This window comes from Astatotilapia calliptera, chromosome 14 (assembly GCF_900246225.1).
Source record: "Astatotilapia calliptera chromosome 14, fAstCal1.2, whole genome shotgun sequence".
NCBI classification, from domain to species: Eukaryota; Metazoa; Chordata; class Actinopteri; order Cichliformes; family Cichlidae; genus Astatotilapia; species Astatotilapia calliptera.
The window spans coordinates 242,501-268,510 of NC_039315.1; the positions used below are offsets into that span (position 1 = coordinate 242,501).

The 26,010-nt window shown below is 45.4% G+C and overlaps 1 protein-coding gene across 6 annotated transcripts in view; it reads left to right on the forward strand.

The window, feature by feature from the left end:
* Positions 1-19,078, forward strand: part of dgkd (diacylglycerol kinase delta) — a 28,357-nt gene extending 9,279 nt beyond the window's left edge. For all 6 annotated transcript variants that reach the window (XM_026192056.1, XM_026192061.1, XM_026192062.1 and 3 more), the window contains 24 exons: positions 1-97; positions 920-1,082; positions 1,183-1,291; positions 1,366-1,505; positions 1,601-1,685; positions 2,218-2,312; positions 2,396-2,495; positions 2,573-2,894; positions 5,186-5,344; positions 5,418-5,546; positions 5,681-5,756; positions 5,839-5,949; positions 6,026-6,122; positions 6,454-6,561; positions 6,777-6,890; positions 6,963-7,097; positions 7,177-7,337; positions 7,593-7,704; positions 7,789-7,881; positions 8,070-8,189; positions 16,194-16,311; positions 16,433-16,563; positions 16,737-16,836; positions 17,611-19,078. The exon at positions 1-97 is cut by the window's left edge and continues 6 nt beyond it. In XM_026192056.1, the coding sequence (XP_026047841.1) occupies positions 1-97; positions 920-1,082; positions 1,183-1,291; positions 1,366-1,505; positions 1,601-1,685; positions 2,218-2,312; positions 2,396-2,495; positions 2,573-2,894; positions 5,186-5,344; positions 5,418-5,546; positions 5,681-5,756; positions 5,839-5,949; positions 6,026-6,122; positions 6,454-6,561; positions 6,777-6,890; positions 6,963-7,097; positions 7,177-7,337; positions 7,593-7,704; positions 7,789-7,881; positions 8,070-8,189; positions 16,194-16,311; positions 16,433-16,563; positions 16,737-16,826 (2,865 nt within the window). In that variant the 3' untranslated portion in view covers positions 16,827-16,836; positions 17,611-19,078. The remainder of the gene's footprint in view (positions 98-919; positions 1,083-1,182; positions 1,292-1,365; positions 1,506-1,600; positions 1,686-2,217; positions 2,313-2,395; positions 2,496-2,572; positions 2,895-5,185; positions 5,345-5,417; positions 5,547-5,680; positions 5,757-5,838; positions 5,950-6,025; positions 6,123-6,453; positions 6,562-6,776; positions 6,891-6,962; positions 7,098-7,176; positions 7,338-7,592; positions 7,705-7,788; positions 7,882-8,069; positions 8,190-16,193; positions 16,312-16,432; positions 16,564-16,736; positions 16,837-17,610) is intronic.
* The last annotated feature ends 6,932 nt before the right edge of the window (positions 19,079-26,010 follow it).

Below are 26,010 nucleotides of genomic sequence, written 5' to 3' on the forward strand. Positions count from 1 at the left end.
TCCAGCTGTAAGGAGCAGCTGTCCTCCAAGTGTCCCCTTGGTCAGTGCAAAGTGTCCGTCATCCCTCCGACGGCACTCAACAGCATCGACTCAGACGGTGAGTGTGCTCCTGTCAGTCTGAGCCCCACGCTGCCCCCCGCAGGGCAAACACACTCACTGCAGATCTGCTCACACAGCCGTCATCCCCACCATCACCATTATAATCACTAACATTACCACCTCACGCTGACGCGACCCTGCAGGTTTCCTTCTTATTTCCCCTGATGTCAGTAACACACACAGTGAACCCTCTGAACATGATCGCACAGTCAGCGTTCTCCTGAATGATGGGTACGGCCGCTCGGACAGTACCGCCACATCTCCGTCTCTGTACCTGCACGTCTGTGCTGGAGCTTCATTAAAATGGCGGTAAAAACGGACATGTCAGAGAACTAAACACAGCTGTCTTCATCCCACAAGAAAGAACATCTCCAGACTGCAATTAAAGATAATAAACAATAAAGATGAGTGTGCTCGGTAAACAGGCAGGTTCATCCACACCATCAACGTGTCTCCTCACAGAGAAACGTTGAGCTCTGTGCCATAAACTTTGAAGACGTCAGAATGCCGACACTTCCCCCACAAAGATGACCTTTGACACCAATACGAACCAATAAAGTTGTGGTCTGACGACCGTTGAAAAAGCTCACCACCCTCACCGGTCCCTACAGCAGACCCACTCACTCTGTGCAGGCTGAAATATGACAGCAAAGGGCCTCAGGGTGGGCTCTCGGGTTAAAGCGGCTGTTACAGAGGTTTTAATGTGTGCAGCATCAGAGCCAGCACCGCCCACGTCGGTCTGCAGGAGGTCGACACAAACCAGTGCCCCACTAACCCACGGCAGACCAACAGCTGGTGTGTGTGTGTGTTGTGTGCGCAGGTTTCTGGAAGGCGTCGTGTCCTCCGTCCTGCACCAGTCCTCTGTTGGTCTTTGTTAACTCTAAAAGTGGAGACAATCAGGGTGTGAAGTTCCTGCGGCGCTTCAAGCAGCTGCTGAACCCGGCGCAGGTGTTTGACCTGATGAATGGAGGGCCTCACCTGGGGTGACACGCACACAGACGCACACAGACAAAAACACAGTAACACACAGTATGTTTGACATGCAAGTTCACACCTGTGTGTGTGTGTGTGTGTGTGTGGCAGTCTGCGGCTGTTCCAGAAGTTCGATACCTTCAGGATCCTGGTGTGTGGAGGAGATGGCAGCGTTGGCTGGGTGCTGTCTGAGATCGATATGCTCACGCTGCACAAGCAGGTACGAGCTTGCAGGTTAACTCGTGCTCTGCCTCCCGCCGTGCTCGCCGCCGACTGTGTGTATCTGTGTTTCAGTGTCAGCTCGGCGTTCTTCCTCTGGGGACCGGGAATGACCTTGCCCGGGTTCTGGGCTGGGGTTCGGCCTGCGACGATGACACCCAGCTCCCTCAAATTCTGGAGAAACTGGAGAGAGCCAGCACCAAGATGCTTGACAGGTGACCAGTTATCTGATGTCACACGAGGATGGGGACGACCTACTGGTCCGGGCTGTAGCTCAGGTAAACCACGCCTTTCTCTCTTCCTGTTGCAGGTGGAGCATCATGGTCTATGAGACTAAGTTTCCACGGCAACACTCTGCATCCACTGTCACCGAGGACTGCAGCGATGACTCTGAGGTGAGACCTCAGCACTGGTCTGATGAAGAATGGGTGTGGCCAATCTCATTGTCCTCTGCATTGGTCGTGTGTGGGTTTCTGTGATTCTTTCCTCTGGTGGAACAAACCAAAGCCACTCATTTACAAAGAGTATAACAGTATTCAGAGGCTTAGCATGCTTGGATGAGGCTTTATGAGCAAACTGGCTTTTTCTGGTTTGTGCAGGACCAGCTTTGGCAGGTTTTAATATTAGCTAATCAGATCATCGTCAATAAGACAATAACCAGGGCAGCAGTGATGCCAGTGCTGCTCCCTGACTTTAATACTGATCAGTATTAAAGTCAGGGATCAATGTTACCTAGCAACCTAATGATGAGTAAGTGGATATGTTTCCGTGAATGTGGCTGAGCTTGTGCTGAATGTGAGCAGAGGGGCCGATCTGACACTGACAGAAGCCACCATGATTTTATTTTGAAAGTGTCGTGCTTTCTGAATCAGATTGGGAACAACGAACAGACTCCTCTGACTCGACTGTTTCCATCCTCTAATCCAGGTCCAGCACATTCTCACGTATGAGGACTCAGTGGCTGCTCACCTGTCCAAGATCCTGACCTCTGACAAGCACTCGGTGGTTATCTCCTCGGCCAAGTACGCCCACCCACCTGCGCAGCCATCTGTGTCGTGTCTTAGGTGTAATTGAGTAATGGTGGTGTTTGTGTGGTTCATTGCAGAGTTCTCTGTGAGACGGTGAAGGACTTTGTGGCCCGGGTTGGTAAAGCTTACGAGAAGAACACGGAGAGTTCGGAGGAGTCAGAGGCCATGGCCAAGAAGGTACCACAACTGAAAAGGCACCAGTCTGTGTTTGATGACTCGAGTCTGTGTTTGATGACTCGCGTTTTCTGTCTCAGTGCGGTGTGCTGAAGGAGAAGTTGGACTCGTTGCTGAAGACTCTAAATGAGGAGTCTCAGGCGTCCTCTGTGCTCCCTCCAGCTCCTCCCCCAACCATCGCTGAGGAGCAGGAGGAGGTGGAGGGACTTGTGCTGCCTCCTCTTCATCTTCCTCCTCCTCCCCACTTTCTGCCCATTTCCACCTGCTCTTCACGCCCCACCCCTTCCACCTCCTCCTCCTCTGTGGTAGCAGCTGCCATTTTTAAACCTCGAGAACAGCTGATGCTGAGAGCCAACAGTCTGAAGAAGGCCATCCGGCAGATCATTGAGCACACTGAGAAAGGTGAGCCCGTCATGGTCAGGACTCACCTGAACAGGTGTGGTGGTTTCACAGAGGAGCTGTTCAGATACAGCTCAGTAAAGTCAAATCTCCATGAGGCTGTGGATACTCAGCTACAGTCAGTACAGCTGCCCCTTAGCAGGCTGCCACAGGAAAGCAGGTGTTTGGGGAGGAGGGCTTTAAAGAGATGAGTGATAACAGGTTTATTTTCGACGATGGATCGGGGGGCTGTATGAGATGCAATTAAAGGGAAAAATTAGATTTTCTGTCCTTCTGAAAAATTTGGGTAAATGCTCATCAGTTCCTCCCACAGATTGAAGCTGGGCTGAGTTACAGAAATGACAAACACACTGATCCAGGATCAGATCTCAATGTCTGCTGCTGCAGAACAGCTCGGCCTCAGGTTTGTTGTTAGACTCTGTCCACAGACAGACCCCAGCTGCGGGACTCAGCTGGGGTCATGCTGGTTCAGATTCAGGAAACCAGGGCAGGAAGCTTGATGAGTTCGGTCACTTTAATTCAATTCAATTTTATTTATATAGCGCCAAATCACAACATAAGTCTCCGCAAGGCGCTTCATAGATACAGAGAAAAACCCAACAATCATATGACCCCCTATGAGCAGCACTTTGGCGACAGTGGGAAGGAAAAACTCCCTTTTAACAGGAAGAAACCTCCGGCAGAACCAGGCTCAGGGAGGGGCGGGGCCATCTGCTGTGATTGGTTGGGGTGAGAGAAGGAAGACAGGATAAAGACATGCTGTGGAAGAGAGACAGAGGTTAATAACAGATATGATTCAATGCAGAGAGGTCTGTTAACACATAGTGAGTGAGAAAGGTGACTGGGAAGGAAAAACTCAATGCATCATGGGAATCCCCCGGCAGTCTATGTCTATTGCAGCATCACTAAGGGAGGATTCAGGGTCACCTGGTCCAGCCCTAACTATATGCTTTAGCAAAAAGGAAAGTTTGAAGCCTAATCTTGAAAGTAGAGATAGTGTCTGTCTCCTGAATCCAAACTGGAAGCTGGTTCCACAGAAGAGGGGCCTGAAAACTGAAGGCTCTCCCTCCCATTCTACTTTTAAATACTCTAGGAACAACAAGTAGGCCTGCAGAGCGAGAGCGAAGTGCTCTAATAGGGTGATATGGTACTACAAGGTCATTAAGATAAGATGGGGCCTGATTATTTAAGACCTTGTATGTGAGGAGCAGGATTTTGAATTCTGGATTTAACAGGAAGCCAAAACAGGAGAAATCTGCTCTCTCTTTCTAGTCCCTGTCAGGACTCTTGCTGCAGCATTTTGGATCAGCTGAAGGCTTTTCAGGGAGTTTTTTGGACTTCCTGATAATAATGAATTACAGTCGTCCAGCCTGGAAGTAATAAATGCATGAACTAGTTTTTCAGCGTCACTCTGAGACAGGATATTTCTAACTTTAGAGATGTTGCACAAATGGAAGAAAGCAGTCTTACATATTTGTTTAATATGTGCGTTGAAGGACATGTCCTGGTCAAAAATGACTCCAAGGTTCCTCACAGTGTTACTGGAGGCCAAGGTAATGCCATCCAGAGTAAGAATCTGCTTAGATACCATATTTCTAAGCTTTTCAGGGCCGAGTACAATAACCTCAGTTTGATCTGAATTAAGAAGCAGAAAGTTAGCGGCCATCCAGGTCTTTATGTCTTTAAGACATTCCTGCAGTTTAACTCATTGGTGTGTGTTATCTGGCTTCATGGACAGATAGAGCTGGGTGTCATCTGCATAGCAGTGTAAATGTATGCTATGTCTTCTAATGATGCTGCCTAAGGGAAGCATGTATAATGTAAACAGAATTGGTCCTAGCACTGAACCCTGTGGAACTCCATAATTAACCTCAGTGTGTGAAGAGGACTCTCCATTTACATGCACAAACTGGAGTCTATTAGATAGATATGATACAAACCACTGCAGCGCAGTACCTGTAATACCTACAGCATGTTCTAATCGCTCTAATAGGATATTATGGTCGACAGTATCGAACGCTGCACTGAGGTCTAGCAGGACAAGCACAGAGATGAGTCCACTGTCAGAGGCCATAAGAAGATCATTTGTAACCTTCACTAAAGCTGTTTCTGTGCTGTGATGAGCTCTGAAACCTGACTGAAACTCTTCAAATAAACCTCTGCAGATGATCTGTTAGCTGTTTGACAACTAATTTACTTTAGAAATCAGTAAATGACCAGCTCTGATATTTTTATCAGTGTAATGTGAGGAGAGCGTGGTGCGAGCGAACTGAGCTGCTTCTGTGTGTTTGCAGCGGTGGACGAGCAGAACGCTCAGACTCAGCAGCAGGTCTTCTCTCTGAGCCGGGCCGAGGAGGAGGGTCTGGTGGAGGAGGACGAAGAGGAGGACACCGAGGAGGACAAGACGTCCCTGCACTCGTCCTACAGCTCCAAGCATCGTGGCGCTCGCAGAGGTCAGAAACATCCAAAGCGTGCTTTCCCCACGGGATGGCCGCCGCACACTCATGCTTTGTTTTCTGTCTTCAGTCAGTAAGACGCCCTGTGAGAAGCTCATCAGCAAAGGCAGCCTACCACTGGGCAGCTCCGCATCACTTCCTGTCCAGACAGGAAGCCGGGACAACATGCCTATGCTCAACACAAAGATCCTGTATCCAGGTAACAGGCCGGCAGGTCTGACTCCTTAAAGTGTGTGTTTATGATGCCAGTAGTGATGTGTGTGTGTGTGTGTGTGTGTGTGTGTGTGTGTGTGTGTCTGTGTGTGTGTGTGTGTGTGTGTGTGTGTGTTGCAGGCTCGCTGTCCAACAGCTCCGTCATCAGCCGATTGTTGGTCAACGCCGACCCGTTCAGCTGCGACCCCGACAACATGTGAGGCTCCGTGACTGCGTCATAAGGTCCTCGCCGCGTCCACACGTGCTCTCATTAACCCTGTTGTGTGTGTGTGTGTCAGGGACTGCTACACTGAGAAGTGTGTCATGAACAACTACTTTGGCATCGGACTAGATGCCAAAATCTCTCTGGACTTCAACAACAAGCGAGACGAACATCCAGAGAAGTGCAGGTAGGAGTGGGCACGGTGACGGCGGCGTGGCGAGCTCCAAGAGCGCTAACTGACTCAGATGTGTCCTGATCTGCAGGAGTCGCACCAAGAACATGATGTGGTATGGAGTCCTAGGAACCAAGGAGCTGCTGCACAGAACCTACAAGAACCTCGAGCAGAGAGTCCTTCTGGAGGTGAGAGCAGAACCAGGAAATCCCTCACGCTCTGCTGCCTCCTCAGTAAACTCACTCTGACCTTCATGACATCATGAATGTCTTCAGGGTCTTTAAGGCCGAGTTCAGTTTTCTTCACAGTATTTTTTATAAATGGACGTAGTCCAAACAACCTGCAGCCGACGGGGAGGGGCACGACCAGGAAAACGACAACTTCCTGCTTCCTCTTAGGTCCTGAGAGTGCAGACACACCAGCTCTGTAAACCACCTGACCTGTCACTCCACTTCTTACCGTGTTCCTGCAGTGATCAAAGAGATTAGCTGGTAATACGCGTGACACTGTGTGTTTCAGTGTGATGGTCGGCCAATCCCTCTGCCCAGTCTGCAGGGAATCGCTGTCCTGAACATCCCGAGCTACGCAGGTGGGACCAACTTCTGGGGAGGAACCAAAGAGGACGATGTAAGACCTCCACCTCCTCCACCTATCTGTACTCGTGTGAACATGTTGATGCTGAAATGAAGTAATACATTACTGTAGTACTGAACGTCTCATGTGAAGGTTGGCGTTTGCGTAGCTGCAGTCATTGTGAGCGCCCCCTGTGGAACAGGAAGTTCTCTGGTGGTTACTAGTAGTTGAGCGGTGCTGTCATGACTCGGCCTATGTGTTTCTGTCAGACCTTCACAGCGCCGTCCTTCGATGATAAGATCCTGGAGGTGGTGGCCGTTTTTGGCAGCATGCAGATGGCCGTGTCCCGAGTCATCAACTTGCAGCACCACCGCATCGCTCAGGTACCCACCCACCCACCTACCTGTCCAATCCACCCGCCTATCTGTCTGTAACTGTCACCCCCTCCCTCTCAGTGTCGGACAGTGAAGATCACAATCCTGGGCGACGAGGGTGTCCCGGTTCAGGTGGACGGGGAAGCGTGGATCCAGCCTCCGGGGTACATAAAGATCATCCATAAGAACCGGACCCAGACCCTGACCCGAGACCGAGTAAGTGAAGCAGCTCTGGGTTGTTCTGGGAGTCTCGATCCGGCCCGGCGGAGGTTTTCACCTCGTGTCTGTGTTTCAGGCATTTGAGAGCACCCTGAAGTCCTGGGAGGACAAACAGAAGTGCGAGTTTCCCCGGGCGCCGCCTCAGCCACCACTGTCCTCCCAGCCTGAGATCGTCTCCGAGGAAGAGGCGACACTCATCAGCGAGTTCGGTCAGGCAGCTGGAGTGCTCATCCACAGGTGAGACCCACCCAGTGTTCCCACCTGCTCCATGAACAAATGTTTTTACTTTTGATAACATGGCATGGCGGTGTCACAGTGGTTAGAACCGTCGCCTCACAGCAGGAACTGGTTTGAATCCTTTGGTAGGACCTGTCGTCCTACCGCAGCTCAATAAACAGATGGATTTGGTCTGATTCTGTGGAAGAACAAAGGCCTTAGGGTCGACCTCTGTGCTCTTGTTGTGAGTACCTGAATGTGTTTGTGGCGTTTCAGCATCCGTGAGGTCGCTCAGTCTCACCAGAGCATGGAACAGGAACTGGCTCACGCTGTCAACGCCAGTTCAAAGGCCATGGACGTAGTCTACGCCGACTCCAAGAGCTCCAGGGTACGACAGCTGCTCTTGCCATTTCTATCGTTCACGTAAGTCCTTGAGCCTTCAGCTGTGTAAAGTATCACTGTTTGTCTACAGGCTCTGAGCTGCAGCGTGGTCATTCAGATGGTCAGCAACATCAAAGCTTTGGTCAGTGAGACTGAACTTCTCCTGTCTGGAAAGATGTCCATGGTAACTGCTTTGGTCCTTTACTTTATCCCAGAATGTTAGAAACCTTAGGCTCTATCTTTATCTGTTACACAATGCAGGTTGACAGGTTCCTGCCATGTTTTACTCTGATTGTTCATGGGTAACCACACCAAAAAAACAAAGCCTGGTCCTCGTGGTCCAGTCCTAACATTGTGTGTCTGTCTCTGCAGCAGCTGGATCCTCCTCAGCAGGAACAACTGAATGCAGCTCTGAGTTCTGTGGCTCAGCAGCTCCCCCGCCTGGCTGATGTTCCCTGGTTGTGTCCAGTCATTGACCCATCAGACCATGAGGTAATTACTGTACTTTACTTTATTGATTTATACAGCACTCTTCACAGGATAAAAACAACAAAGTGCTTCACAATAATATAAAACAGTACAATCAAACATACACCACAAATCTAATTAAAAGCCAGTCTAAATAAATGAGTCTTAGGATGATGTTTAAAAAAAAAAAAATACAATCCAGGCAACATAGAGATGGAGGGAGAGCAACCTGGGGGCCACCGCTCTAAAACCTCTGGTTTTAAAACGTGTTCGGGGAACTATCAGCAGCCTTTGATTAGATGATCTCAGGCTGCGAGAGGGAGCGTGAGCTTCTAAGAGATTAGAAATAAAGAGAGGAGCGTCATGATTCGAAGCTTTAAAAGTCAGTACTAAGATTTTAAAATGAATTCTAAAATGTACTGGAAGCCAGTGTAATGAGCGTAAAACTGGTGCAATGTGCTCTCTTTTTCATGTCTTTGTTAAAAGCTTTGCCGCAGCATTCTGGACTGACTGGAGACGGTCATGGTTCTTTTTGCTCAAACAAAGAAAAAGACTGTTACAATAATCTAAGCAAGAAGAAATAAAAGTACGAATAATCATTTCTAACTCAGATTTAAACAAAAACATTCGCAGTTTGGAGATATTTCTCAGCTGAAAAAGGCAGTTCCTAATTAACTGTCGAGAGTGTTGCTCTAGAGACATGGCAGAATCAAAAACAACACCGAGATACCTGAGGCTTGGGTGAGCCTCAGGTATCTCTGAGCCAAGAGAACTAAGATGCTGTTTGATTATAGATATCTGGCTGTCAGGTAGAGCTGCCATAAACGATTATAGTCGACTAGTCACCGATTAATTTTGCGATTAGTCACTAATCAGATCATCATCCATTGTACAGCTTATTGCACCAGCAGCATCTGCTCTTATATAACTATCATTAGCTTACAGCTTTAAGTGTTTAAGGTGCTAACTAACAATAAAGACAAGATGATAGGTTATTAAATTTTAATGAAATTTTCAGATTATTTCAGTGGAGATTAATAAACTCAGCCGTCTGCTCCTTGCTATCTAAAATATAACAGGACACCGGAGTAAATTATCGAGCAGCTCACACAAATCAGCTGTCTGCTTGATGTTTATTCAGCTGTGTAAAAACTATAATTTAATCTCAGCCAAACCGATTTACTCAGGAACAAATAAAATACTAAAGAAAGCCAAACAATATCATTTTTAAGTTATCTAAGTGACTCATATATCATGTTTAACCTGAGTAGCGAAAGACGGCGGTGGGTTTGAAAACAATTTGCCGGGACTCCGGTGTTCTCACGGCTCTAGTTAGCCTAGCCCCCGGCTAGCTATCGAGCTAGTGGGTAACAGACGTCTCCGAAAACGTCGGAGCGCTTTTGAAAATATGTGGTGTCTTGATAAACCGAGCAGATATTTGAAGAGATCTGAAAATATCTTAAAAGTTTATGACCCAGAAAGAACAGGACAGGGCACAGGAGAGGAGCAGCTACGATACCGGACACAGCTTCTTCTTCAGGGTTTTACGGCAGCTGGCATCCTTGTACATGCAGTGCTGCCATCTTCTGTTTCAGTCCGTTATTACACTCTTAAATCCTACTACTTATTCCTGCGTCTTTTGGGATCTTACAAAGCTTCAAACGACGCGTCGACTATTAAATTAGTCGTTGACGTAATCGTGACCAGTCGACTAATCGTGGCAGCGCTACTCTCAGGGGTAATAATTAATGTTTTTGACTTCAGTTCAGTTTTATTTATATAGCGCCAAATCACAACAACAGTCGCCTCAAGGTGCTTTATATTGCAAGGTCGACCCTACAATAATACATATAGAGAAAACCCAACAATCATATGACCCCCTATGAGCAGCACTTTGGCGACAGTGGGAAGGAAAAACTCCCTTTCAACAAGAAGAAACCTCCGGCAGAACCAGGCTCAGGGAGGGGCGGGGCCATCTGCTGCAACCGATTGGGGAGAGAGAAGGAAGACAGGATAAAGACATGCTGTGGAAGAGAGACAGAGATTAATACAAAGTATGATTCAGGGGGCGCTAGTGAGCCGACAATGGAGTAAGACGTGTTGGACTGGGCTCCCGTCTAGCTAGCTTATATTTTAACAATTGCTTTTAAAGGCTTATTTAAACGAACTACCACTCCCCGTAACACCTGTGACCGACGAGAAAAAACGGGCCAAGGTTACAACCGGAATGGCATCAAAACTCTGGAAATATAGGGTATACTGGCCCCTCGGGCCAGCGGACAGACACATCCTCGGCACACGCTGATAAAGCAGGCAGGAGCTCGTCGCCTAGCTCGCAGTCAGGCACCGCGATGGAGTATGAAGGCCTGAAATCGGACATCCTCTCCTCTCTGAAAGACGATATCTCCATGATTATCAGGTCAGAACTGAAAAGTGCGCTTGCAGAGGATTTCGACTGCCTCAAGAACGAACTAAGAGAAGTTAAGATGGAGATTACTAACAACACAGCAGCAGTCCGCTCAGAAATTAACAACATCAAGTCCGCTATTAGCGACCTGGAAGAGGGTTTATCATCAAGGTCGTACAAGGTTGTCAGCCTCCAAGAGATGGTTGCAGGATTACAGACTGAGCTGGCTAGCTTAAAAGAAAAGAACAAAGATATGGAGGCAAGAATGTGGAGGTGCAATATTTGTATTGTGGGTGTTGCAGAGGACGCCAGTTCCAGCTCGACCAGCTCAGTTTCTACTCTATTGAAAGAAGTTCTGCAACTGGATAAAGAAATCCCAGTGGACTGCTCACATAGAGGCCTTGCTCCCAGAAGATCTAACGGGAAACCTTCAGTTATCATCGCCAAACTCCATTACTACCAAGACTGCGTCAGTGTGCTACGGCAGGCCCAGGAGTGGGGTGTGTTGCAATATAAGGGGAACCCTCTGGCCATCTTCCCTGACTACACCGCGAGCATTGCCAAAGCTCGCAGTGCCAAAGCTCGCGGTGTAATCGCTTTTAACGACGTGAGGAACCTGCTTCGAGGGCATCAAGATGTCCGCTACGGAATAATGTTTCCAGGGAGACTGCGTATATCTTTCAGGGGCAAGAGTAAGGAGTTTTTGGATCAACAGAAGGCAATGATATATGTGAAAAACATTGTCTTTCACAGAAGTCCAATAACAAAACACCGCTCAGGTTCAGATCAGGGAGGCCGTTCCTCCCAGTCACGCCCCTCCGGGTCTCGCTGTTGTTACCCACGTGAGCATTGAAGTCTCCCAGTAGGACAACAGAGTCTCCAGGTGGAGCAGCTTCCAGCACCCCACCCAGGGACTCTAAGAAGGCTGGGTACTCTGAACTGCCACTCGGCACATAAGTGCAGATGACAGTCAGGACCCGTTACCCGACCCTAAGGCGCAGGGAACAAACCCTCTCATCCACCGGGAAAAACCCCAACGTACCGGCAGCAAGCCGAGGGGATATTAGAATACCCACCCCAGCCCACCGCCTCTCACCAGGGGCAACTCCAGACTGAGACAGAGTCCAGCCCCTCTCCAGGAGACTGGTTCCAGAGCCCAAGCCATGCGTAGAGGTGAGCCCGACTATATCTAGCCGGTACCTCTCAACCTCACGGACTAACTCAGGCTCCTTCCTCACCAGAGAGGTGACATTCCATGTCTCAATTGCCAGTCTTGGTAGCCGGGGATCAGTTCGCCAGGGCCTCCACTCCTGGCCGCCGCCCGGCACCTGACCCCTACGGCTCCTCCTGCGGGTGGTGGGCCCGCGGGAGGATGGGCCCATGTCCCCTTTTCGGGCTGTGCCTGGCTGGGCCCCACGGACTAAGGCCCGGCCACCAGACGCTCGGCCTCGGGCACCCTGCCTGGGCCTGGCTCCAGGGCGGGGCCCCAGTAACCCTATCCCGGGCAGGGTAAACTGTTCCCTCTGTTTTTCTCATAAGGATCTTCTGAATCGCTCTTTGTCTGTTCCCTCACCCAGGACCAATTTGCCATGGGACACCCTACCAGGGGGCAAAAGCCCCCAGATAACATAGCCCCTGGGATCCCTGGGACACACAAACTCCTCCACCACGATAGGGTAGCGATCCTACGACTCTCCTGTCCACAAAACATTCTCTCAGATTACTTTTTTAATTGATAAACGTGCTCTTCCACTGGTTGAAACTTGAGATTATCAATCTATTGTTATTTCAGACCATGCTCCCCTAGTGATGAGAATGCACATCCCTGGTGCCAATCGTATATACCCCCCTGGAGGTTTAATGCACTTTTATTCTCTAACGAAGTATTCGTGAATTTTACAAAATCTGAGATTAGAGACTATTGAACGAAACCAGACCCCTGGGATGTCTGCTCTAAAAGAACGCACGTACCTGGACCCGCCTACTATCCTCGGAAACGTAAAATTATTGACTAGAAGTGTATCACAGCTCAGGAAAAAAAAGCACCGAAATAAAGCACCGAAATGTGCGCTGCTTTTCGGTCTGGTTACTACCATTTATGTCAGAACCGGTGCCATCATGGCACCGGACACCGGTACCCATCCCTAGAGGAGGCGGACACACTTTTTCTCCTCTCCTCTCCCTTATCTTCCCTGCTTAGCTCTTATGTCCTTGTCTAGTCTCGTGTTTTTTGTATTACTTTCCCTTGAACAGTCTCTCACAGTCTGTTCTCTAAAACCTAAAGAGAATTATTGATTTGATCAACTGGTCTCTGAATGCTATTGACACCCTTTTCTCAACGAGAAGTCTGGGCTCGGGAGAGCCCGAGTGCCCTGGAGGGACTTTCCCTGCCGGATACACGATGGACGGGTGGCAGAGGGTCGTGTGCATGGCGGGACTGTCGATCGAGGACGCTGAAGATATCTACCTATTCGGAACCATGATAACAGGGTTCTTGCTGATCGGAGCTGGCTTGGCCCTGGCTTATCGGAGAATTAAGAGAGCAGAACCGGCTGTTCAAACCCCCCCCAAGGCTGCCCGCTGGGATTGGAACGATGGGACGAATCGCTACTTCTCAGAACGGGCTCATTGAGAGCAGCATGGTTAAGACCTTGGAGACGCTTACATCTGCCGTGAATACTCAGAATAACACCTCTGAGTTTATATTGGGTTACATCAAGGAGAGGCCTGCTCAGAATAACACCTTTGAGCGAAAGTTGGATTACATCGTGGAACAGCTCACTGCAGTCGTGAGTTCTCAGAATCGGCTCTCTGAGCAAAAGAATGACAAGACCACGGAGCGCAAGTTTGATACCATCATGTGGAAGCTCGCGGTTCTCCAACGGGAGATTGAGAGACCAGTGTTGGAGTGTTAAAGAACAGCTTGAAATTCTCATGAGTTGTCGCAAAAGAAAAATTACCATCATAATCCGGCTACCCCTTCGGCGCCAGCTGTGGGCTCAAGGCTGGAGGCGAACAACAACACCCTGATAACGACTGTGTTGAATCTGTTCTTCCCATTCCATGCAAGGTCACCTGGGTTGGCTGGAAGACTGTTTACTGAGCCTGGCAGGGCGAAGGACACAGTCTCAGCTGAACTATGGACACGCACACACATACACATACTGATACTGATAAGCACTCACCGACGCATCACCCTCCCTACCCCGGATCCAACGCCACGTCCAACGCTTACCTCCCCTCTGATGTGGACATCGGGCCAGCTGGAGGCGCAGTCGAAGATTGCAGAGGTCCCAGATCAGATGTACACACTGGGACTCTTTCCCATGTTGCTTGTCTGTGTTTATTGTGCTATGGTGTGTTGATATCTGTGCATTCCTGTATTATCCTTCTGTGTTACACATTTCGATGTTTTTTTGAACAACTTCTTTAGTCACCTCAGTATAACCACATTTGACCCTAAACTGGTTACCGAACTCGAAAGGGACCTCTCTATCCAGGAGGTCATGATGGTGATTGGTGGAATGCAAAGTCCCCTGGACCAGATGGTTTCTCATCTGAATTTTTTAAAACGTTTTCTAACGAACTTTCACCACTTCTGCTCTCAGTCTTTTCAGAGTCCTATTCATCTGGCACTCTCCCTCCAACTATGCAAGAAGTGGTTATTTCACTCATTCTGAAAAAAACAAAGACCCTCTCCAATGTAGCTCATACCGGCCGATTTCACTGCTAAACACCGATGCAAAGATTCTCGCAAAAATGTTATCACAGCGCTTAGAGGTCGTGTTACCTGGCAGAGAAAAGGACATTAAAGAAACTGATGGACATTATGGACAATGCCAGGCATCCTCTGCACACGGCCATTAACAACCAGAAGAGTCTGTTCAGTGACAGGTTGCTTCTCCCAAAGACAAGAACTAACAGACTTAAAAACTCCTTTGTCCCACACGCCATCAAACTGTTTAACTCCTCTCTGGAGGGGAGAGGGAGGGGAAACAGGAGGACAAAGGAGGGGGGAACAACTAAGCTGTAGTGCCTCTTCACCTCACTGTGCAATACCTTTTGTGCAATACTTTTGTAAATAGTCAACAGTGCAATAGACTCAATACTTGAAATGTGCAATTCACTTGTATTTTTATTTTTTATTCCTATTTATTCTATTTATCCCCTTTGTATATTTTATTTATATTGTCTCTGTATTTATATATATATGTGTGTGTGTGTGTGTGTGTGTGTGTGTGTGTGTGTGTGTGTGTGTGTGTGTGTGTGTGTGTGTGTGTGTGTGTGTGTGTGTGTGTGTATATATATAATATTCTGTAACTCTGTAACTTCTGTCGGTGCTGTGCTTTTTTGGAAATCGAATTTCCCAGAGGAACCCACCCGAGGGATTAATAAAGTTCTATCTTATCTTATCTTATCTTATCTTACCAACAATCATCTCCACAGACCAAACCGGCTTTATCAAGGGCAGACACTCTTTCGTCAACATTAGACACGTCTTAAGTATAATTCATGACCCTCCCTCAACCAATACACCTGAAGCCCTACTGTCACTTGATGCTGAGAAGGCCTTCGACCGGGTGGAGTGGGACTACCTTTTTCATACTTTGAGCAAATTTGGCTTTGGCCCCAGATTCATATTGTTGGTGAAAACTCTCTACAATTCACCAATGGCAGCTGTGCGTACTAATAATACGATCTCTTCTTATTTTAAATTCCATAGGGCCACTAGTAGGGATGCCCTCTAGCTCTACTTTTGTTTGTCTTTGCTATAGAGCCCTTAGCATCAGCCATACGACAGGATACCAGTATCACAGGAGTCATCAGAATAGGCCAAGAATACAAAGTTTCACTTTATGCAGATGATCTATTGCTTTTTTATAATTGACCCCACCCTCGCCTCGAAACTACTAAGCACTCTGCAAAGATTTGGTTCAATGTCTGGCTACATAATAAATCCTCAGAAAAGTGAATTCATCCCAATCAATGCGGCTGCAAAAAATATCCCATCTAATCTAATACCATTCAAAGTAAATAATAAAACGTTTAAATTCCTCGGAATCTGGATCTCCAGCTGTTACAAAGATCTTTATAAAACAAACTACCTGCCAATGTTGGAGAGTGTCTGTGAAGGTTCTCAGTCATCCAGGTCATCATAGTCAAAGGAGCTTAGAAAGAAAAGCGTCTGGACTTCTTTAAGTTGCTTGAAGACGTTTCACCTCTCATCTGAAATCTGGGACTCTCCACCATTTGACCTTAGAACTGAAGAAGCTTCTCGGATGAGAGGTGAAACGTCTTCAAGCAACTTAAAGAAGACGCTGTTTTTGGGGTTGAGTTTTGTTTTTGTTTTTTTTGCAGTATGCTGTACTGCTTGTATGTTTAATTTGTTGTTTGTGATTGTACAAAACCTCTTTCAATAAAAAGACTTTGATTTTTTTTTTTAAAAAAGTACCATTCAGTGCAGAGAGGTCTATTAACTCATAGTGAGTGATAAAGAAACACCCAGTGCATCACTTAAGCAAACCGCCTCGAGGTGTTTAGCGGGTGGTAATATGAAAAACACCAACCCAGGAAGCGTGAAAACATTTAATGGCAAACATTTCTGCCCATCTGTCTCTCAGGGTCCACTGACAGATTTTTCAAAGCGCAGTCGGGGCGCCAAGTTCCGCCTCGTCCCAAAGTTCAAGAAGGAGAAGAACAACAAGAACAAAGAAACATGTGCCACGTTCTCTCTGCCAGGTAACATCTGTCTCTCTCTGTGGGATTAAATTCACAGAGGATAATATAGTCATGGCATTTTATGAAATCACTGTTTGCGGTGTTTTCTGTCTGTCTGAACCACTTCCTGTTGATGTCTCAGTTCACCAGTGGGGGACAGAAGAGGTGGGGGCATGGCTGGACTTTCTTTCTCTCACTGAGTATAAAGACATCTTTATTGGTCACGACGTCCGTGGAGCTGAGCTCATCCACCTGGAGAGGAGGGACCTAAAGGTACGCCGCTGGGTCACCGCTAACTGCTGATAGGTATAGGTTGATGTAGCATGGATGGATGGATGGTGAAGATGTGATGGATGGTGGTGATGTAATGGATGGTGCTGGTGATGGGATGGATGATGGAGTGGAAGTGCCTGCCCAGCCTCACTGACCTCCTCTGGTGTGTGCAGGACCTCGGCGTGACGAAGGTGGGCCACATGAAGAGGATCCTGCAGGGCATCAGAGAGCTGAACAGGAGCAGCAGTGCCAGCGAGGCCTAGCTGCTGCCAGGTGACTGCTGCTTTATGTGGACAACCTGACGTTCTCGCTCATGTTAGCTTGGCGCTAACAGACTCAGTGTTGTCTTTGTCACATGGTAAAAGCGTCTGATTCGTCCCAAGTCTGCGGACTGACTGATCTAACTTTATCAGCTAATGTTAGGAACCAACCCAGACAGCAGCGTCTATCATTGATGTCGCCATTACAGAAAACGTAGTCAGTAAATCACACTGAGTGTGTTGTGTAGGTGGTGCTAGCTCTAATGTAGGGTAGGTGTGTGTCTTTGTCATAGGGAAGAGGTCGTTTCTCCGTCGTAGTGCTGCTCTGCCTACATTCCACCTCTCTGTGCATGACCCTCACAGTGGACAGTTAAGTAGTGCCAATGTGGCTTTCCGCCGGGTGGGTGTAGCTTACCTGCTTGGAGATCATGAGTGGTGTAGCTGGAACCTGTCATACATGGAACTGTGAATGCAGGGATAATTTTTTTAACACTGAACACATGTTTGTAGCAGCCTACACGCTGAATTTTATTATGTAACTGTAGGTATGGGTGTAGATGGGCCACCACCCACGTGGCGAATGTTTGAGGTCAACATGTCGCTGTGCCGTCTGGGAAACATCAGCACATTTCTGCAGCTAACTCACAGCTACGTGCTAATGCTATCTCAGGAACATTAGCACAAGCTGCAAAGCTAACATTAGCTTGATGAACACTGTGGTCTTCACTGACTCTGAGCTGTGTTTGCAGGTTTCACTGACTGTTTTTTTTCCCTTTTTGTTGCCCAGCAACAGCTGCCTGCTCTCCTGTGTTGCTATTCACCACTTCACCTACCTGACCTCTGACCCTGGACCAGCGCCTCAGCCTACAGACGCAGGTCCAGGACTCGCTGTGATTGGACTTGGATCGGTCTGTGCTGGTTCTCAGTAACCTGACTGAACCCAGACACCCAGGATTTCAGGAGAAACAACCAATTACATGACCCCACAGTGCCTTGTCACCCCACCCACCAGCCAATCAGCAGGAGGTCAAGGAGGGCGGGGTTTATCATTCAGGACGTTTGTGTTCCTGCAGGCTGTTGAAATGTTCAGGAAACACAGAGCTCTCTCTGTGCATCTCGTGACCGTCTGCGTCATGTTTCAGGAAGTCAGAGAAGCTCCCAACCTGATTTCACAGCTGGAGGAGGAGCCAGAACATCGCTGTTGGTTTGAGTGTCTGAGCATCAGAACGAGAAGACTCTCACCTGACCAATCATAAGCCGTGTCAGTCGCTGCCCGAGGTGTATCCCCACTTTGAAACTCGTCAGACCCAGATCCAGTCTGCAGGACTGAGGTGCCCACCTGTAAGTCAGCAGCAGACCAATCACAGCGTCCTCTGGTCTCTGACACGTTTAACCCTTTAATGACTTTACTTCAGGCTGCTGAGCAGGAACTCTGTAACTTCATCACCAAAGTGTGGACACCTGAGGGGGGAGGGCCTATGTTACCCAGGTAACAGCAGCTGTAGCAGGTCAGATATTTATGTCTTGTATGGAGTGATCTGTGGAGTCCAGAAAGTATCTTTAAGAAGAGTCATGATGAGGAGATGCTGGAAGAGGGGTCCTGTGCCCTTCAGGCCTGCATTTGTGTGGATTCTACTTCTGAGGTTTAAGATAAGCCTTAAGCTCCGCCTTTCTGGGGGCGCAGCATCATGTTTCATATCGTTCTTATCTGTCCAGCGTGCTTATTTTAACACAAACTTATCAGACATGACAGGACCTCCTCCTGCCTGTGGACACTCACCTCAGCCCTGTGACATCACAGGAGCGTGTTGTTTACCTGAATCCAAACGAGCCTTAAACGCACCGTCAGCCCTGCCATTTCAGCTGGACGCTGCCCTGCCGCTGCGATCTGATGATGTCAGCTGCTGTAAATGTTTTGTTGAAAAGCGCAGATGTGTTGGGTTTATAAAGCATCTCCCTGTCTGTCTGTCACAAACACAGCTCCAAGTTCAAAGTTACAAACTCAGCAAAGTTATGTTTCTGTCAAAGGTGACGCGAGACAAGACGCCATCACAAGGCCTGAGGACAGGAAGTGTGTGCGTGAGGACAGGGCGTGTGTGTGTGTGTGGTTCATCCACAGCAGAAATCCCAGCGACAGCTCAGACATCGTGTTCTCCGTCATACGTGTGCTGTTCCTGCCTGTATTTATACGAGCCGGCCGTCATCACCAGTTCTTTGACAGAATGTAATAAAAATCACTCAGACGTGTGGAGAAACGGTGTGTGTGTTGGATGCTGATGTTCCGTCTGTGGTCGATACCACTAAGTGATTAAAGTGGGCCGGGCGACCTCGGTCCAGCTCCCCGATCCTCTGTCCAGTTTGCTGATGGTTTTACACACACGAGCTCCACCATGAGGGCAGCTCATCGTTTATACAGGCAGGTTCACAGGATGCAGACGGTTTTCTGGAGATGCAGGTGAAGTGCAGACGTTCAGCTTTGACTCAGTGAGTTAAACACAGACTGCTACAGACTTTATAACACACCGTCATTTCAGGGCTCCAGGGTATGGAAGCCTGTTTCTGCCACTAAGGGGGGAAAAAGGATCCATAACTCAAAATTTTGAGTTATTTTCTTGAAATTTCGAGTTGGCGCTGCCAATCAGTAATCTATGTGAATGATGTCATTTCCTTGTTACCCGGAAGCTGAAGCCCTCAGGTACAAATGCTACAGCTACATGCAGTCATGAATGCACAGATTGCTGAGTATTTTCAGCGTGGCTTCAAACGATGAAATCCTTGTGTTATTAGCTGAATCACATGGCGTTACTATCAGCAAACGTACTCGCGAAAGCGCCAGTTTGTTGCGATCTGGTTTTGAATGCGCGCTACTTTGCACCATATGCTTCCGGGTAACAAGAAAGTGACCTCATTCATGTAGATTACTGATTGGCAGAGCTAAGTCGAAATTTCGAGTTATGTTTCTCCAAATTTCGAGTTATTAACTCAAAATTTCGAGTTAATAACTCGAAATTTGGAGAAACATAAGTCGAAATTTCGACTTATGGATACTTGGGTTTTTTGGCGTAAACGGGCTTCCATACTAAGGTAAGTAAAGATAAGTGAAAATAAAACGTTCATTTTTAACACTTGGTTGCAAACCCTCCGCTGACACTGACAGCTCATGGACGTTACCATGTGCTTCTTTGCTCTTTAATGCGCTGTCACCTTTACTGCAGCGGCTCTCAGCTGCTGTTTGTTTGTGGACATTTCTGTCTTCAACCAGTGAAACGCTCGCTGGCTTCAAATCAGCTGACTGAACAATGTTCCCCGTGTCTGCGGTGATAAACTCCGGGGTTGCTTTGGCAGACCGTCGGTCTGTTCTGCATCGACAGAAACCATCAGCTTCATTAACATGAAATAAAGTTGTGTTTAGTCAACATTAATCTTTGTTGTATAACTGCACAACTTTCATACCAACATGATTTGTGTGTTTGTCATTCATGTGAACTCTTTGCAGTCGCCTCATGTTAAAATAACACCGACAGTTTGGTTACATTTACACCTGTTTATGTTGACTTTATGTTAAACTGATATGATTTTATCAGAAGAATTATTTATTCTGTCAAGCTGCTGTTTAACATGTTTGCAGTAAATGGATTTTCTACATCCTCTAAAAATCACCTTTAAAACAGTAAGACAATAAACACAAACACTTCTTTAACCAGTTACCTGTGTCCAGCTGGATTTGAACTTAGTGTCTTATAAACTGAAAAACAGCAGCAGGTGTCCCGGAGTTTACCAAAGGACAGCCCGGTGTCATCTGGTTGATTGCTGTCGTCCCCTCAGTGGATCCTTGGGTGTGGAACGAGTGTTTCTGCATCAAAGCTGAGGAACATTAGGCTGTGTCAGAGTCTGGGTGGCAGTAGTGACACGTCCACAGGACCCCATCCACTGAAGAGTTCAGCAGTTTCCAAGCATCGGATCCAAAAGCCGACGCTTGAGGTCAGTGTTAATGACGCAGCGTCCATCTCTGACAACTGATGTCTTCAAGTTATCAGACATCAGGTGTGTTTATCAGATCAAAACGTGTGTTACATACTGCCATCATCACAGAACATTTTTATAACCATCAAAAACTGATTTAACCCTCTGGAGTCCACGGACGCACCAGCACGTCCAAACGACCTATGAATGAACTTTATTTAGAACAATAACAATGACAATCTCAAAGAGACAAGCGACATATTGAATCATTCAGAACAGAATCACACCTTTTTCTTTTCTCCCGATCAGAGGAATACACATCACTGCCACAGTGCCGTTGGTACACCACGATGAAATCGACAATAACTGAAAGTAAACATACATACATACATACATATATATATACACACATACATGCATACGCACACATCTACATAATAATAATATAAAAAGATGAATAACCAATACAAAAATAAATAAATAACAATAAAAAAGAATGTAAAACAAGGAACAGAAATAAAGGAGACAAGGGGGATCATAAACTCTCTAAAAGTGAGGTTCCATAAACAAGACTCATAACTTAAATAAGGGGCTAAGAAAAATCAAACTCTTCAAAAATCTATGCAATTTGATTGCTTGGGGCTTATTTATTAGCTTAAGAGATTTACGGGACAGGGAGAGTTCGTTTTTAAGAGCAGGCCATGAAGGGGGGTATTTAGCATATCGGCATTTATGTATGTAATACTTTGTTATAATAATGAGATTGTTAACTAAAAACTCACTATTTTTGTCCTTAAGGATTACTCCAATTTGAATATTTTGAAAAGACCAAAAATCAATATTTCCATACTGGGACAATATTAGGACATGGAGAGATTTCCATAAGTTCTGGATTGTCCCACACCCATAGAACATGTGCTCTGTTGTTTCCGAAGTTGTTTTACAAATATAACAGTTGTCTAACACAAATTTAAATCTGTCTCTCATAAATTCGATGGAGGGGTAAATATTTTTTGTAGTTCTAAAATGGACTTCTTTAAATTTGGGGGGAATTGGAAATTTTAAATATTTGGTTCTGATCAACGAGATCTCAGATTTGTTATAATCTTTAAAGATGAGTGAATGTTTTGTCCTACCTGGATATAAGGTGTTAACCAAATACCTCCTCAAAAACTGATTATTGAATTTTTCATTAACCAAGTCAAGACCATCTAGTTTAACTTTATGCAAATTTAGAGTCGGTATATTTGAAAAACTGTTCTTTATCGTATTTACAAGGACTGTTGGGATATTCTGTGAGACCTTTTTATAGAGCTCGGACGAGCAACTCATGTCATATTTCTCATTAAGCCTGTTTAATTCAAGTATGTCTCCATTTTCATCCATTATATGTGTCACAGACCAAATTAGTTTTGTCATCCATTCTTCCACAAACATAGATTTCCCCTGATTCAATATCACCCTATTGTTCCACAGTGGAACGTTGTGGGGACTAAAGTTATGTTTAAACATTAATTTCCAATTTAACAAAACTCTTTGATGAAATTTGGAACGTTTTATGGGCAGTTTAGAAATTTCAAAATCACACACTAAAAGGAATTGGATCCCCCCAACTTTGTTGAAAATAAGAGATGGTATCAAGAACCAGATCTCATTATCATTTTTTAAGAAAGATCGTAGCCAATTAATCTTTAAAATGCCATTCATTATTTCAAAATCGATTGCTTTTAAACCCACCTCTTCATAGTCTTTTATCACGTCCCTGTTACTGACATAATGATGTTTATTTTTCCATATGAAATTAAAATTCACCTTATTGATGTCTTTTATAATTCTTGGTGGGATGGCTAGGGAACAAGCTGGACAGATTCATCTGGACAAAGATTCAACCTTGGTCAACATTATCCTGCCGAACAACGTTAAATCTCTCTGTAGCCAATGGTTCAGAGTTTTTTTGCATTTGTCAATTGTATTCTGAATATTCTTTTCTTCACTATCAGCCATGCATTTAGTTATCCAGATTCCAAGATATTTGATTTCATTTTTGACAGGTATATCATACAAAGAAGAGTGAGAACAATTGTGGATACTCATGAGTTCACATTTGTCCAGGTTCAGCCGTAGTCCAGAAGCATCAGAAAAGATCTTTATTGTATCTAAGGCCAATGGAATTTGTTCTTTATTTTTTAGAAAGACTGTTGTATCATCGACAAGCTGACTTATTATTAATTTGTGGTTATTTATGTCTAATCCTTTGATGTTTGAATTTATGACAGTAATAGCAAGTAATTCAGTGGCTACAATGAATAAAAGAGGTGAGATGCTGCAGCCCTGCCTGATACCTCTCTCCACCCTGAACCTGGGACATGTGCCTTCTGAAAGAGAAACACAACTATTAATATCAGTGTATAACATAGTGATCATATCCAGAAATGCATCTCCAAACCCAAAATGTTTAAATGTCTTAATAATAAAAGTGTGTTCGATAGAATCAAATGCTTTATGGAAGTCCAAGAACAACATAAAACCATCATCCGTAATTAGGTAATTGTAATCGATGAGGTCCAAAACCAAGCGGATATTATTTTGGATCAACCGTCTTTTGAGAAATCCTGATTGTGTCGGGCTAATTATTTCAGAAATACCTGTTTTTAGTCTTGTTGCTAAAACTTTTGTAAAAACTTTGTAGTCTGTATTTAAAAGTGTTATAGGTCTTAGATTACTTAGTTTTTTCTTATCTTTCCCTGGTTTTGGAATTAATTTTATAACTCCCTGTTTCATTGTTGCCATAAGCTCCTTTTGATTTATACATTCATTTAACGCACTGAATAATAGTAATTTTAGGTCTTCCCAAAAGTGCTTATAGAAATTAGTTGTTATTCCATCTGGTCCCAGTGAGCGATCAGATGCCATGCTCTTAATAGCAAAATCAAATTCTTCTATAGTTAGGTCTTCATCACAAATTTCTCTAAAATTATCATCAATTACTGGAATCCAATTACTGATTTTGTCAAAGAAGGAGGTGACATTTTGTTCTGAGTATGAAGACTTATAAAGGTTACTGTTTAGTGTCTGTACATTCCTCTCCGTTGATTATTAGGTTACATATTGAATTATATTCTTGTCTACGTTGTTCTAGATTGCAAAAATAGGCAGTGTTCTTTTCACCCTCTTCTATCCACTTGGCTTTGGATCGCAAATAAGCAGCCTTGGCTCTATAAAGGTACATTTCGTCCAATTTAGATTGTAAGTTATTAATTTTTTCTTCCTCAGTCCAATTCAATTTGCCATACAGATTCATAAGTTCTTTTAATACATTTGATTCCTCTTCTTTCCTTTGTCTGTTTAACTTTTTACCGAATGTAATTGAGGTTTTTCTGATTCTAAATTTAAGATATTCCCATTTGAGTATCGGTGTATTGATGGCTTCATCATTCTGAATATCTAAAATTATTTTTTAATAGAATTACAATACTCCTCATTTCTCAGCAGCTGAGAGTTAAATTTCCAATAATCCTTAAATGTGTTGTTTTAGTGTAGTGTAGTCTTAGAATAATGGCGAATAATGGCTCTAACAGGCTGGTAGGCTTTTAGCTAAGCTTTAGCTTCAGCCAAGTGGAAGCTAAATTGGCTAGTCATTCATATGTATATTAGGTCGTTATCTGGGAATTCTGGAGGGAGGGGAGTGGGGGGGGGGTGATTGAGGGCGTGGGGGAGCTGCTAAAAGCTGTGCACTTCCTTTTGTGTTTCATCTTGATGCATTCTCAATCATCCAGGGAAATAAATCTCCAAAAGTCACCAACTTGGAGTGTTTCAGTTTGCCATCTTAGGGAGAAATCAACACACATGGGTGTATGTCCTTTGTTGCTGAGATTTATTGATAAAAACAGTACAAAAAACCAACCATTTGTACACATATTTACAAATAATAATAAAAAGTGAGTGAGTACATTTCAACATTTTCAGCAATCACTCACAATCCTGGCACTGCCATGGTATCCATGGGAGGTCCATGAACCAATGAACATGCTCCGTTTGCTGTGCATGTTGAATAGTCCATTCTTGAATGCTATGAAGCATGTCAAGAGTGATGAAACACAGGAAGCTCTGAAGGCGACTCGAGATCCTTCTCCTGGCCTTAGCCGTTGGCTCTCCATCTGCAGCGTACGCTTCTATCGGGGTGAAAGGGAGACGGGCCCTCACCTGTTCTTCACGCCACACTGTGCCATCTTTCGCTGTCTCAGTCCCCAAACAAGCTCTCTTTTTCGGTGGAGAAGCAGTCTCCTCATCTGCAGTGTGAACAAATTCAAATTGTGAGCAATGGGAAGGTCAAACAAAATCACAAATGCATGCATAGATACTAATTATAATTCCAGTATCTCCTCCTCTGTATCAGAATAATGTCTGAAATATCTTACTTACTAACTACATCCACTTACTTGTTTGAAATGAAATAGGAAATAACATGAAATGAAACTAACCGGAAGACTGATCAGACAGCTCTGAGTCCGAATCCGGCTGAACTCCTAGGTCTTCTCCATCCGAGTCACAAGGGTCGACTTCCCTCAGGATCATTTCCAAGGCCTGCTGAGTGGTGAGTCTTCTCTGCATTTTCTTTCCTTGGAGAGGAGGTCCGTACACCACAGAATTCTTCAGGGCAATGAAGGATTAGGCTAAGTGCAGTGAGATTGTATCATATATATAGGGCTTGGCTTCCTGATCAATGGTCCACTACCAAAAGGAAGCCAAGCCCTGTCACCCTTTACAACAAAACAAAATGTTGAAATTAAACTTAAACTTGGACTGTTAGAGATGACTGTTTCCTTAACATATTGTAAAATTGAGTTGGATACCAACCAATAATCAATACGTGACCTGCTTTGACCATTAGGTTTGTGCCAGGTGAATTGTTTTACATCTTTGTTTAACAATCTCCACACATCTATTAATTTAGTATCATTAGCGAAATTTTCAAATATTGGGTTTTTATGTTCTCTTGAAAATTTTGAAGGCCATCTATCCAACCATTCATCAGGAGTCACATTGAATCACCTCCAACTACTATATAATCAGTAGGGAATTTGGTGTAAAGTTCCTTTATAACTGTAGAAATTTGATGCAGCAGGTTCTTATTCTCTTGATCATTGTTGTATCCATAAACATTAACCAAAATAATCAGAGTATTATCGGTATTTAACACACAGGCAACCCAATGTCCATTTTT